Source organism: Perca fluviatilis, chromosome 19 (genome assembly GCF_010015445.1).
Source record: "Perca fluviatilis chromosome 19, GENO_Pfluv_1.0, whole genome shotgun sequence".
NCBI classification, from domain to species: Eukaryota; Metazoa; Chordata; class Actinopteri; order Perciformes; family Percidae; genus Perca; species Perca fluviatilis.
The window spans coordinates 8,126,239-8,141,739 of NC_053130.1; the positions used below are offsets into that span (position 1 = coordinate 8,126,239).

Genomic DNA, 15,501 nt, shown 5'->3' on the forward strand with positions numbered 1-15,501 from the left:
TTTTCAAATGGTACACGAACCCCTGTCTCCTGAGTGAACATCCTCTGTTTGTTTGACACATCCACCACCAAAGCCTGCCTCCTTATGTGGAATTAGGCGTTCTTACTTCGTCAACTTACTTTCTGCTTTGCTCCTGTAATACGTACGGCAGGCCACTAGAGGGTGCCACCACTATGAACGTAAATATGAGTCGTAATTGCTGCGACTTATGGCGGCCTTCTCAACACAAGGAGACACAAGACGCACACGTTCATCTGCATACAGCACTGTTTACACACAATTTTCTTTTTTTATATACTGATTCTGTAATGTCTCCAGCAGGGGGCAGAGGTAATACAATAATAAACATACAATGCAAATTAACATATTTTTCTTTTTTTTTGTGTAACCATGATTTTTAAGGTGAAAAACACTTCAGAGTAAATAACAACCATTAGAAAACTTGAATAAATCTTAATTTCCTCTTTGTCTGGCTACAATTCCTGCATAATTTACCTTATGTGGATGTAAAACCCCCTCAAATTAAAACTTAGTGTCAGAACTTTACCTTCATAATCATTGTTTCAGTTCAGATTCAATCATTTTTACACAATAAAACGTGTATTAATGCTTTTATGACTGCGGTGTGTCTGTAACACAATCAATTCAGTTAAGCCACATATCAGTGTGAGCAGGGAGGAGCCGTTTATCACGCTCTGTGGTTTTGAATCCACCTAGTAAGTGAGTGATTTATTTTTAGAATCTCTTTTTCCTAAAACTGAACCGGTTGGATTGTGAAGATGCTTTAGACACAGACACACTCAGCCTGAGGACTGCTGGTCTGGACACTCACAACAGAGACATAGAGCCATAAACAGTGACTTCCCTGTTAAAGACCCACTTACAGACTGCTGCTGCTGAGTTTGACAGCAGAGGTGAGTTATTTAAAATATATGTTCAGGCTTTTAATAACAATAAGAAAGGATCATTAATATTTATCGTAAAAAAGGCATAGGATTGCACTAACACTGAGCGTTCTCGTTTAGAAAATGAAAGCTCGGATTGTGTTCCTGCTCTTTGCTCTGGTGGCTGTGCTTCAAGCGATGCCAACTGTTCCTCACAAGGACCGGCTAGGTATTCCTGTGTGTCTACCTGTGTGGAAATGTCTTACTTACTTAATTTGAGGAGCACAAATCAAAAACTTTGTGGATTTTTTACTGACATCACTTGTGTTCCAACTTTACAGTTGTTCCAGAGGAAGTGGCCTTACAGGACATCGTGGAGGCTGATTTGACTGACTTGAGGCCAGCCACAACAACAATGAAATCTCCGAGGATAAGCAAGGTAATAACTTCAGCAATACCATTATTTCACTTTCATTTTACTATCTAAACATCATACAAACATTTACCTGTCACAAAAAAATGTTGTTCAGGCACATTCTCTCCATGCATTTGTGCTACTGCTGCACACCTTGTGCAATAGATTGAGGTTCTTTTGCCACTGGTTTGATGTGGGAATATTTTCAGATCAGGTGCTTCTGCAAATTACTTGTTCGAGTTTAATGCTATGTGGATAGGTGATTCTCACCTGGATATACTCAAGTATAAGTGCTGTTTTTATTAAAAAGAATTCTTACTCAAGTACAAGTACAATTATTTTGGTAAAAATGTACTTAGATAAAAGATTAAAATAAGGAAACTTCACTGTGTTATAGTAGGCTACAGAAGTGGAAGGAGAGTAAAGAAAAACTTGTATGATGATGATGTTGTTATGTGATACGTATCACACCAAACAAACGATAAATTAATTTTCTATAAACGGCACTTTGCAGCCTGTACGCACAACTGATTATCAATAATACAACCACCTTCCTCGGTGTAGCCACACCAGAATTAACCAAAAAAGTGACAAGTCAGACAATAAAACAAACAATACACAATAAATAACTGGACACCACGGAGGGTCCAGCAAGCATTATAACGCTGGTATACATGCAGTGTGTCCCAAATTCCCCGTAACGTAACCCCATTTGTACAGGTCCTATCCCCTGACCAATCGGCTATCCGAACCTTAACCACTCAAGGTTAAATGCCTAACCCCAACCAATCAAGCTGTTTCGTAGGGCGGGTTTTGGCATGGCCATAGTGAGATTTGGGACACTAAACTGCACGTAAACCTATAACGCTTCCTAGAGAATGAAATCCAAAGCCAGAAACACACGCATTACAGCAAAAATAGAGCTGCACAGTTTTACACACAAAGCGCACGTTTACTTTCTGCTCTGGAGAGAGTTAGAACCATCGAAGTGTGTTGTTGTACTCACTTTTCCAAACGTTGTTCTCTGCGAGTCTTGAGCACCACAAAGTCCTCCACAATCTGCTCCAGGTTCAACTTCTCTGCTTGTTCATTCACAGAGTATAATATAACCAGTCCACTCAGCCTCTTTGGCCCAGTATAACCAGTCCATTCGGCCTCTCAGTCCCAGAGTAACAGTTTCCTGGTGCTCTGGTCTCAAAACATCTCACCAAAGGACTACACTTCAAACAAAATTGCTAGATGGATAACAATGGCATATTTACAGAAATATTGATTAATGTGCGTTGTCCTTATAAATAAAATAAATAAGAAAGGCCTTAATGCAGATAAAAGTTCATCCGTGAACACAGAAATCACAGCTGGAGGATCCACTACTTATTCTTCTTCTTTATTTTGGGCTACAAACCAACTTTTAGATGTATGCTGACAACAGTATATATATATATATATATATATATATATATAAACTGTATATATATACTGTTGTATAGTATATTACATTATTATTAATCCACAATTAATTCCGCTCATCCTCACAGAGTAGCTGATCTTTGCACCTTAATGTGAAAATACATGTCCAGTAAATCCCATTTACATGCATTCACATCACGTTTATGGAACTAGAATCTTCTCTGTGTCTCCACAGCAGAGTTTCCAGCTGACTCAAGAAACTTTTGTGGTTGCATATGGTTCCCTGTAAATACTATTTGTAACAAAATGTTCTAAATTTATTTTGCAGGAAAGATGACCATCCATGAGAGGAAAGGGGAACAAATGGTTTCAGCCAAAAGAGGATGAATAAATAAGTACTACAATAAGAAAAAACATGTCTTTGTGTTTATTTTGTTTTATATTTGCGTTTTAAGGGGATAAAGTGTGTAATTCAGTTTTAGGGAACAGCTTTATTAGGAGAAAAAAAAGATTAAAAGGAGGCAATACGGACCTGTGAAAGTCTGATAGTTAGTTTATTGTATCTCTATACAAATAGCTAGGTGAATAAAATAAGGTCACACAAAAATGTGTGGGTGTTTTTTAATGCACATACAAGTTACCAGACCATATGGACACCAACCATTGCAGTGGTTACATATAACATTACACTGCAACAAACTTTGCCTCCTGTACAAATAAAATCTAAAGGACATGTTAATAAAAAGATGCCATACATAATTCAATGACTAATACAACTTGTTTTCAGACTCACCTAAATCCCAAGACAAAGACTTTCATTTCAGGGAAACCACATATGAGTTTCATATGATTATGTTATCCAGTAGTGTCTCACTCGTTGTACCTAATGTTACTGTTTTTGGAAATTAATTTCACTTTTTTCACTTTATTGCCCCTCCACAGAAAAGAAAATATAGGCCTAAACACATACACATACTGTAGAAATGTATACAACAAAACCATTAAAAAACATGAAGGTACAGAGGCTAGAGAAATTAACTACTTTGCAAAAATGGGTTGCCACAATATATGTATATATATATATATATAACAATTTTGTAACTTTGTGTGGGAATAGCAGGTGCAGAAAGACAACATAGTTTCATAGCACCTAGATTTAAATAAACTCAGGTCCAGTAGACCCGAGCGCCTCATATGTAATAAATTATGTGTGTAGGAGTGTACCGTACATGTGCAGTCATTGAAAATAAGTTATTTTTTATGTTCTTCGCAGAAAATGAGCCAAGGCCAATGAGTTTGACTTAGAATAAATAAATAGCATAATGTTTCTTTTAGCAAACATAAAAAATGGGTCCCACAGACCCGAACACCACACAAGGGTTAATGGTTTAATAGTATATATATATATATATATATATATATATATATATATATATATATATATATATATATTTAAAATGTGCAAATAACTTAGTGGTGCATAAGAAGAATCCTGAGCTATAAATAGCCTATTACCACTGCATAATATAAATTAACACATGGCCCGCTGACATGGCCGTCACCATATCTCCCTCTAGTGGTCATTGCGTGCAAGTGCATGTTTAGAGCCCTCACAAACAGCAGCTGAAGGCATATTCACAAAGTTGAAGTTCAGTTCAATCAGCTAAACCTGTTCAATGTCCGTCTTTTGAGGCAAATTGTTGAAGACAGGACAGAAGTTACAGGAGAAAATTAAATTACAATAAACGAGGAGGAAACGAGGTAAAACGTGCTGTGTGGTAGGCTAGGGTTACACAAATGTCAACATTTTCCCTCGACATTAAGAGAGTTATAAGAGAGTCGCCGGCTGCCATGTGATCCGTCTGCCGATGCCAGCCAAAATGTCACCCGTCATTTGTAGCATGTTGCCCGGTAAGCGACACCCCCCTTCGTCGGTGTCGTCCAACTGAGCTGCAACACGTCGACTTTGTTTAAATTCAGATTTCAGCGAAGTTTGCCGGTGAACAGGGTAGCCTCAGCAAGGAGCAACATGCGGTCCTTAGCGGGACTTGGTGCCATTGTGGCGGCGGCGAGTGTCTTCCTCTACCTGCTGTCGACTCATCTTCCCCCGGGACCGACGCACGCCCAGCCGTACTCAGAGGGGGATGAAGAGGGGGATGAAGAGGGGGTCAAGGAGTACAGGTAGGGGGCTATGGAAAGAGACAATTTACCAAACCACATTTGTTTTTATGTTAAATTATTCCTACTGTAATCCAGTTGGGGAATATCCAAATTTAGATCTCAAAATATAATAAAGTGGTTTATCCTTTTTTTTAATTGTTGCTTTTAGCAATGTTTACATGCAACAATTATATTCCCAGTCCAAAGAAGTACTGTGCAATATAAATTCTTACAGGAAGGGAATAGGTATTGTTGTTACAGCAGTAATTATGGTAAATCTGCCCATGTTTTGGGGTATTGCAGTGACTCAGTGGTTGACTTTCTGTAGGCCTACAGAGTTTGCTTGTTCTCTTGTATTAATGTGGGGTTCCCCTTTATTGCAGTAAGGTGAACATTAGCTGGCTTTGAAACTAAATTGCCCACAGCAATGATCATGGAACTTTTTTCCAGTCTCTGTGTCCCTGACCCCCATAATGAATCTGTTTATGACCTGTCATCACAGATTACGTGGCCTTAATGTGGATGTTCATTGTAGAAACATACATAAAGAAAATAAGAGGAAAGTCAAAAAGATAAACATTATGAAGCAGAAATTCATGCTTTTGCTAATTAATTACCCCTTTAATCATCTTGTAAACCCTCATATTTATCTTGAAAGGGTCCAGAAACCACTGGACTAGTGACCCATCAACAGTGTTTACCTTCCTCTTTCCCAGTGCATGCTGGGTTAGGATCCCTGTACGTAAAGGCAATCAACGAAGGAATAAATAACCTCTCCAAATACCAGTCAGCTGTACTTACTGTTGTCTGTTATGTATTTTTATAGTATATTTTCTATGTTGAAATAGGGAACATATATTTGTTAATAGACTCCACTCCACACATTTTCTGCTTATATTGGTCATCAGATCTGTGTCACAAATGATGAGAATATCGGTCAGTAAAGCACTGAAATATTAAATGTGTTTGATATTCACATCTTCTCTCCTTTCTGTCTCTCTCCTCTCAGTACATATCGGACTGATAGCATTACTCAGAACGTGTGTGTGAGTGTAAGTGGTATGTTGCAATGTGCCAGACAGTCAAGTTTGAAGTTGTCTTGGGATGATAGAATAACGCCAACCAAGAAAGTCTGAAGCCAAGAGCAGGACCCATCTGTGTGTGTGTGTGTGTGTGTGTGTGTGTGTGTGTGTGTGTGTGTGTTTGCACCCATTAGATGGCATTACTCATATTATACGGTTACTTATCAAGTCATATAAACATTGCATGAGTACACCCAACAACGATTTGTTGGCATCCTGTTTGCCTAGTCGTGTGTGTGTGTGTGTGTGTGTGTGTGTGTGTGTGTGTGTGTGTGTGTATGTGTGTGTGCGTGCGTGCATGTGTTTGTGTGTGTTTATGTAGCCATGATACATGTCGACTTAATGACAGGACATTATTAACCAAATCAAGAAAACAAGTATGTTTGAAAAAGTCCAGTATTTTGGCCAACATATTTTGGCTTAAAAGCAACAAAAACAGAAGAAAACAAAACCCAATACAACAAGAAACAACTTTAAAAATACATTGAATTTAAGTGAGCACAAAGTTTACACAGGGTGGTCCTTAAATCAAATGCTACAGAGTCAATTAAAAAAAGTCTACAAAGGAGCAAAGTAAAAGACAAGACCTGAACACCACATATTAAATTAGGAGCATATTGCAGGTTATTAAAGTACTTTTCAAAACATGTGTTATGAAATGTTTCTTAATACCATGAAATGACCCCAAATAATGCCTACATTTTGTGATCATTGAGAGTTCCATACTGTTTTTAAAGCTGAAATGATTACCGGTAGTGAAATGTCAGAAATGAATTGACAGCTATGTGAATAATCAACAATCGTTAATGTCATTTACATTTAAGCAAACATGCTAAATATTCATGGGTTCCAGCTCCTGAAATGTGAGGATTTGCTGCCTTTCTCTGTTTTATATATCTGTAAATCTCTCTATTAGAATGCTAGTTTAAAACATTAGACTGCTAGTTTGAAACCCTAAAAACATCATTTTGGACTCACTACTTTATGACTTGTTATAGTCTTACCAGTTTATCACATAATCAAAAAGTAATTGAGATATTAATCAATAGTGAAAACAGTCATTAATTGCAGTCCTAGTTGCTTTAAAAAGTCTCTCACCATTAAACCTGATACGAACCAGCTTCATATAAAACCCCCTCTCTGTATATGAATAGGTGTGTGTCGGTCCATGTGCAGACACAAAATGTTTCTCATGGGGTTATCCATAAACGATGACACATTTCCCTCCTTAAATACTGTACATACATCCATTCAGTTTCACGTTTCTGAGCGCCTACGCATCATCAACCTGCTAACCAATGACAGAACAGAATGTTTATCCACTGACCAGTAGAAACAACTAATGCTGAATGTCAGAGCAGGTGGTAGAGGAAGCCGGCATCTTGGGTTTCAAAGGTGGGGGGGGGATTTTGGTGTGTGTGTGTGTGTTTTGAAAAGTGTCTTTCTATCCTCTGCTTAAGTCTACAGGCAGCGACACTATTTTTGTCCCTCAATCATATATATCCTGTTACCCTCTCACTCACTTCTCCCTTCTTTCTAATGTGATCTTTCCTCTTATCTTTCTATCAAGTGTTATAAAAACTTGTAGCATGTTTTGTTTGTATGAAGCTTAGGTTTGTTTCACCCAAATTTAAAACAGACATTTCTCTTGCAACTAGTGGTATCTAGTCATGCAAATCTTTGTTTTCTTTTGAATTTTTTTCCACCAAAGAAATAGTCCCTAGGAAAACTGTCTGTGAGATCTGTGGGTTATTAACTGGGTCATTTAAAAGTTTCTCAACAAATCCAAATGTTCTACTCCATGATGAAAGGTAGAGCTCGTCCAGTAATTAAGATGATATTAGCTTATTGCAGATATAATTTATGTGTATTGGTGCATACGTCCGTTGAAAAGTAACAACAAATTGCAGCACAGAAATGCAAAACTATTATAAAAACTTATTAAAAAATAATAATCTAATGGATCTGTATCAAGATAATTTCTTTACATTATGTATTAATGTAATTTTTTTCCAAATATGTACGTGTATGTAAGTATCAGATCTAAAAAAAAAAAAATCTGTATTGTTGGGGCTATAACGAAAGGCACTCTGGGATATGGAGGAAATCAATAACCAAAGGAGAAGTAGATAAAGCAGGTTGTGGGAAAGAGGACTGAACAAAAAGTACATTATAAGACTTATAAGACACAACATACTGTAGCTGATGGACATGAGACATCACAGACCGGTGTGTAAGGGCTTCTAAAGGCTAAAGTGAAGTTTTGTTGTGTTGCGTCTTTCCATCCAGGCTGAAGTTCCCGTCGGACCTGGATGAGCTGCGGGAGCTCGCAGAGATGCTCAAGTTTTATAAAAGAGAACATCACGGCTACGTTCTGCTGCTGTTCTGCAGCGCCTACCTCTACAAACAGTCCTTCGCCATACCTGGCTCCTCCTTTCTGGTGAGACATACTGAACATTCTTACACAAACATTACATCAAGAAGTAATAATAAAATATGTATGGCATATTTAGGCAATACATTTCAATAATTCTCTAGAAGGAATTGCCATTTTCTTGATCTGCCCCACTCTGTCTTTTATTCCAAATACTAACACTCATTTCACGCGTGGATTTTAACAAACACAGGGAGGAATGATGCACGGTGTTTGTTTGACACAAATGACTGTATTCCATTTATCTATCCATCCATCCCTTCCTCCCTCCCTCCCTTCTTCAGAACATGCTAGCTGGTGCAATATTTGGACCGTGGGAGGGTCTGGTGTTGGCCTGCCTGCTCACCACTGTTGGCTCCACATTCTGCTTCCTGCTCTCCTCTGCGTTTGGAAAGCGACACGTGGTTCATTTCTTCCCGGAGAAGGTGGCCCTGCTGCAGCGGAAGGTAGGCGTCTCGATCCAGTTGTTAACAAGAATAACAGTGTACAGCCGTGTGGGTAGGGATGGGTCTCGAGACTCGGTTTTATTAAGGACCCGAAAATCAATAAAGTCCGAGCTTATCGATACTGCTATCGAGACTATTGGATCATATAACATTATGTCTAAAAATAGATATGTGTGCAAACCAGAAAAAAGATTCACAGGCACAGTGTGTGCGTAAAAGACTAGCCTGCCCACCGCAAATCATTCAAAACATAGTCGGACTGGCTACCGCTTAATCAGCTCGTTAAAACAAAAACAGACACAGAGACAGAAGAACTCAAACAGTCACAGACTCACAGTTGTTTGCAATAAAAGCAATAATAGTTCTGTTAAGATTTAGAATTTGTCGTCTCTTTTTTTCCACCAAATAATAGAAAAAGTATCGACAATGGTATCGATAAAGACTCGGATCGCTAAGCAGTCTCGAAAATGGTATCAATATCGATCAAAATGAACGATCCCCATCCCTACATGTGGTGCGCAAATTTCCGTTTCCTATGATAGCGGAGCCATGACCAGCCCAACTCTGCCTGTGATTGGCTAGTACTCGTTGCCTTTGTTGGTTGGATTGGTTAGGTTAAGGCATGTGGAGTGAGATTGCTTAGGGTAAGAATGTCAAGGTAAGCCAATCAGAGGCATAACATTGGCTAATTAGCACAGGACATGAATGTTTGTACCACATTTTATGTCAAGAGAATGTAAGTATTTTATGAACATTATGCAAGAATAATTTTCACTGCTCTGGTATCTGAACTAAAAACCATTTACCTTTTCACTTTTAACCTCCTAACCTCTGAGACTTTGGCCTTTAGAAACAACCAAATATATATATATATATATATATATATATATATATATATATATATATATATATAAATAAGATTTTGTTTTAAAATAGCTATATATATATATATATATAGCTATTTTAAAACAAAATCTGTTCGATGTTCAAAGTAAATTTTTTGGTTGTGCATTATTGCAGCACTGACTTATGATAATAATAAAAGCTATGTATAGAGAAAAGGCAAAAAAAGTGATGGAATTTTTTTTTCAATCGGAATTATTTTACTTTCCTGCAGTCTTGTCCATACCAGTATATAGAATTTTAAGTAAACAAGAAGGAACCTGGAAACGCTCTATTACTGCTCTCGTCTACTCTCCTCTTATTTTCTCTTATCTTACTTCTTTCCATCTCTTTTTCCTCCGTCTGTCAGGTGGAGGAAAATCGTAGCAGTTTGTTCTTCTTCCTCCTTTTCCTTCGTTTCTTCCCTATGACTCCTAACTGGTTCCTTAACATCACCTGTCCTGTCCTCAACATCCCTATGCCCATTTTCTTCTTCTCTGTATTCATAGGTGAGACTAAACACACACAAAAAAAACACACGGCCAACACAAACGACCAAAAACACGGATGACTCAGCCGCTGCTTTCTCCTCCAGGTCTGATCCCGTACAACTTCATCTGTGTTCGCACGGGCTCCATCCTCTCAGAGATCTCCTCCCTGGATGATATCTTCTCCTGGGGGACGCTGGCCCAGCTCCTGGCCATCGCTCTCATGGCTCTCCTCCCTGGAGCGCTGATCAAACAGTACAGCAAAGCTCACCTTGAGGTGGGCGGCATGGACTGTAACGGACCCAGCCAGGCTGATACCAGGCAGGACCGGAAGAGACGATGATTCTGGGATGAATGGGGAATCGTAGGGTTTGGGATTCCCAAACCAGACATTGTGTTTGAAGAATTGAAAAACCTCTCTCCACTGGTAGGCCTGTGACCTGTTGTCCACTTCAGCCTCGTGATTTCTGTAAGGTCCCGCCAAAGGCTCATCATACTTCTAGTATGATCTGTCCTGAAAGTTTGGAAGTGTCTGCAGCTCATGTTACACCAGGCTTTAAGACTACAGTTTCCCAAAGATCTCTCAATGCCAATATATAGAGCTAGAGTTTTAGGGAAATCTTCTGAGATGGGCCATAAAATTCCGTAGATTCACAATAAAACAAGGTCTTAAAAGTTGAGGCTGATTGGTTGCTCAATAGTTCACATCCTAGGAAAGAATTCTGTGATGATTAGTGATATAGTGATACAGCAGCTTTAAAAATAATGAAATCATTTTGGTCGTCTTGACCTCGTCTTTTTTGGTGTTTGAAAAAAAACTGAGGAATGCTCCCAAAACGCACACTTGATTCTTTTTTGAATTTCTCCAAACTATATCTTCAATTTCGGTGAATTGTTGAGATGATGTGGAAAGTTCATAATCTCTCACTGACGTGATCACTCTGATCTCAGTTGGAATTCATCCCAGGGCCAACCAAAGGCTGACCTATGATGCAATAACGTGTTAGTGATCTGTTGTGCGTCATTACGCTGTTTTGCGTTTCTTTCCCGGTCGACCATGACTGCAGTTGTAAATTCGGACCTTCTGTCCAGTGCGTTGCCATTGTGCCAAGACATTACTAGAGCTTTAAAAGTAATTTGCTCTGTGTAATAAATATAAGAGCTGACCCTGCTGTGGAGAAATCTGTTCTGGCTTAAACACACCGATACACTTAGGAGTTTGGAGATCAGACAAATAACCAGCTAGACAATAATGTCTTTTCTCACATACGTTTACTCAGTGACTCAGTTTGCAGCTGCTTTGGTTCCAGGAATTGCATGGAAAAAACATTTTAGCAAATTTGGACTTTTAAATGTCTCACGATTGAGTGTGTCTCTGTCTTTTCCTTAAGCACTTACTGTACACGTCTTAATGTAGCTCTGTGCACATCAGGTGTGATCTTCTCAACAAAGTGAAGACTAAATGAATTACTAACAAACTGTAATGGGCACATGGCTTTTACTGTACGCTTCTGTGGAGGTCTACTAACAGATAGGTCTAGTTGCCTTGCTCAAAAGCACCTTGACATCACCTGAGGGAGTTTACTACTTCTTTTCTTCACTAGACTCATATAGTGCAGGGTTTTACAGTGTAGATACTATATGGATGTATGCGTTAAGCCAGTTGAAGTTAGCATACAGTGAGGCCTGATCTATTCATCTTACAAAATTCAAAATAAGTTACTCTCTAATAGTATTTAATTGGGAAGCTGTCATGAGAAGATTACATCTTGTGCTTCTGTGAATACTGTATGTGGCATTTAGTGGGGTGTTGCACTTTATGTCTGTTCCTGTTGGTGTAACTGATTTGCTGTTTGTTTGTTATTGTACTATTTATTTATTGTTAAAATCAGTATTTTGCAGAGCAGAGAATTTATAGGGAATGGTCTTAAATTGTAGCTTATTATCAAAAAAACTTAAAGGTCCAATGTGGGGGAATTTCTCCCATCTAGCGTTGAGATCATATATTGCAATCAACTCTCTCGCGCCACGCAGTTCAAAGTACGTATTACAGCTACGGTAGCCTTCGCGCTTTTTTTCTGATGACGCTGGTCTCTTGCTATTTTCAATATCCTTTTTCTTTTTCTGGGCGAAGAAGAAGGCTCCTGTTCCTGAAATTTGGATTTTGAAAACGTGTGGTCCTCCATGTTTCCTTCTTCAAACTTGCCGGGGCTGGGATGCTAAGATACCCATTAGCAGCACCTGTGAGTTAATCGTGTGACTGCGAAAACGTGAAAGGCGGAGCAGTACGTCCTGTATGTCCCTTACCTGCTAACGTATTTCAAGATGGCGCATGAATATGGAGCGTCTACCCCAGTTCATGCGAACGCAAATGTAAAATTTCAAGCCAGTAGGAATACTTGGAATTGATGGCGGTGGTCAATATTCATAAAAAGGACAAGTTTGTGAACGGGCAACAAAGATTTTTATAATGAACAACTAAAAACATCACACACTGGACCTTTAAGCATAAGGAACAACTTAGTAGTTTGTTCTGAATTCTGATGCCACTGTGGCCCTGTTCACATCTGGTATTAACATGCGTCTGGGGTGATCCAGTTACAAGTGGACAGCTCTAAGTACGTCTGTTCACACCTGGCATTAGATAAACAGTTTGCAACCAATGTCTTTTTACAGATCTGCATAATCTACTGTATTGTTTAGAGCAGTGGTTCTCAAACTTTTTAATTTAATTTAAAATAATGTATTTTTTGTATTTGATTTATATAAGTACCCCCTGAACACCACAAACCAGTTTTGTTAGAAAAAAAGGCTAGCTTTATAAAAAGACACTTTGAAAATACAGCACTGTGCCATCAGTGTCTGATATACTTAACAATATTGTAACTTTAAACACTTAAATGCTACATTTCACATGTTTACAGTCACTAAATTCATTCATAATTATAGTGTATAATTTTAGGAATTACGCATAGCTGATATTTTTTTTAAATTAACATTAAAAGGATAGTTCTTACATACCCCCTGCAGTACTCCAAAGTACCCCTAGGGGTACGCATACCCCATTTGACAAAGACTGATTTAGAGGTATTTCATGATTTACCTAGCTTCAAGATGAGCTTTTGTAAAAATGCATAGTATTTTGGATGCAGATTATTTTACTGTAGCCTGTTTTACAGTTATGGAGTGGAGTCACATTTTTATCCATCAGTCTAGCTGCTTTCGGCAAAAACAATAAAAAGCTTCTCGCTCTGGGAGCTTGGTGGTTCATCTGTTGAGTGTGAATGTCAAAAAGAAAAAAAACAATCAATTCAAGAGTTTTTTTTTCATCAGCACAGTCAGAGGCAGGCTTGTGAATATTGTGAAATTAGAAAAAAAAAAAAAAATAGCCTTTTGATGTTGAAATGTTGCTTCAAATTTTAAAAGGGCTACGTGTAGGTCTCATCAATTTTGTTCTCTTCTTTGACCAAAAGAAGTTGAAGAAAAAACTATGGCAATCTTTTTTTAGAGGAGACACTCTTTTTTTAATCCAACATGTCATGCACAATGCAGTTTTTTGTGGAATGTGTAAACATGTAATAAAATCTGTAATGTCTGTTTACAGTTGCATCTCTCAGTTTTGGATTTAAATCAAAATCAGTAATTGCTTGTGTACTGACTAAGTCAAACGTGGGATTTTGGATGCATACGTTACTTTATTTGTGACTTTGTCACACAGTCAGTGACCCGGATTGGTTTACAGCAACACACTTACAACATCCAGTTACACTAATCTTGTTAAGCAACAACACACTATCACACCTCATGTTACAATCTCTCAGTACTTTAGTACACTCACATCACATAGAAACGCAAAGACATGTTTACACACACACACACACACACACACACACACACACACACACACACACACACACACACACACACACACACACACACACACACACACACACACACACACACACACACACACACACACAACAAAAACACACACACACACACACACACACACACACACACACACACACACACACACACACACACACACACACACACACACACACACACACACACACACACACACACACACACCTTGGCATAGGCAGGCACTCAACTCCTGGACCTGATGTGAATTGCATGAAGTTAAATGTGGTGTCAGTTTCACATAAGACACATATATGACATATATGCACATAGATAGTTTCTGGTGAGGGTTGTGACGACGAGGGATCAAAAGTAACAAAGGAATCTCTTTTCTTTGGACATTATGCTTCAGGGTTCAAGTTGGGCTCTCACTACTGGCAAGGCAACAAAAATATCAGATCACCGCATCAGTTGGACATTTTTTCCTGCTCATATGTGCATATATAATCACACTATCCCTCTAACTTCTACAACCGTGCCAACACACTCTTTACTTCATGTCATATCACAAATCAGCAGCAACTTAACAGGAAAATAGTAGTTGGAGTGCTGTTGGTGCTGCCAAACAATCTGTAAACAGTTTAGTAGTGGTTATGACTTGCAGCCTATACTCATAAACTTTAAGTCAGTTTTCCGTACAATACAAGTTATTTTAGGACTTTAACCGTATCAGTTTGTATCTGTGTCTTTTCAAAATGTACAAGATAAAATAATTTTTTTTCAAATGTTTTTTTTCCTGTTTTAGATAAAGGGCTCTGGTAAATTTCTAATGTTTCTCTCTTAACGTGTTTTAACAAACTAAAAAGGTGCTCTAAGAGATGTCACGCATTTTTTTTAGGCTACAACATTTTTTGTCACATACAGCAAACATCTCCTCACTATGCGCTAGCTGCCTGTCCCCTGAACACAATGTAAAAAAACCACGGTCTCAGCCCAGGCTCCACAAACAGCAACAAAAACAAACTACGCCAACCTGCACCACCAAACATAACAAACAGTATTCCAGCCAATAATCGACAAGAAGGATTTGGGGGTGGGGGTTAGTGCGCGGAAGGGAGGGGACAGCATGAGGAGGAGGGAGGGGCGAGCTAGCCTCCGTTTTGTTTGACAATATATCAAATGTCAACAAGAAGTAACGTCACCCAACATCGCTTGGAGCACCTTTAATAGGTTTATTTGGGATCAGTCTCCTAAAAAAAAAAAAAAAGACAAGTCTAGACTTGTCTGAATTCTTCAAACAAGTTGGTGCCAGATTTGGCATCTGTGCAAATTTTCCTCCCTGGCTGAATGAATCCATGTAGTGGCGTGACCACAATCAGTCCCAAACAAAGGTTTCAAACTGACAGTGGAAACAAGATTACACAATGCAAAGAGAA

At 38.6% G+C, this 15,501-nt stretch overlaps 1 protein-coding gene and 1 long non-coding RNA gene across 2 annotated transcripts; both read left to right on the forward strand.

The window, feature by feature from the left end:
• The first annotated feature begins 760 nt into the window (after nucleotides 1-760).
• On the forward strand, nucleotides 761-3,123 carry LOC120548141. The gene is made up of 4 exons (XR_005637145.1): nucleotides 761-914; nucleotides 1,026-1,113; nucleotides 1,226-1,323; nucleotides 3,038-3,123. It is a non-coding gene; the product is annotated as an uncharacterized LOC120548141 (long non-coding RNA).
• Nucleotides 3,124-4,343: 1,220 nt separating this feature from the next.
• On the forward strand, nucleotides 4,344-11,568 carry LOC120548392 (transmembrane protein 41A-B-like). The gene is made up of 5 exons (XM_039784656.1): nucleotides 4,344-4,890; nucleotides 8,241-8,391; nucleotides 8,670-8,831; nucleotides 10,084-10,222; nucleotides 10,309-11,568. Exons 1-5 carry the CDS (start codon nucleotides 4,739-4,741, stop codon nucleotides 10,542-10,544), a joined length of 840 nt encoding a protein of 279 aa, XP_039640590.1. The 5' UTR covers nucleotides 4,344-4,738; the 3' UTR covers nucleotides 10,545-11,568.
• Nucleotides 11,569-15,501: the final 3,933 nt, after the last annotated feature.

Excerpts from the sequence above, each read along its gene's own strand:
- LOC120548392 (XM_039784656.1), top strand. The coding sequence starts at position 4,739 with ATGCGGTCCTTAGCGGGACTTGGTGCCATTGTGGCGGCGGCGAGTGTC. Across the intron at positions 8,392-8,669 it reads TACCTGGCTCCTCCTTTCTG|AACATGCTAGCTGGTGCAAT; the intron begins GTGAGACATACT and ends TCCCTTCTTCAG. Across the intron at positions 10,223-10,308 it reads CTTCTTCTCTGTATTCATAG|GTCTGATCCCGTACAACTTC; the intron begins GTGAGACTAAAC and ends TTTCTCCTCCAG.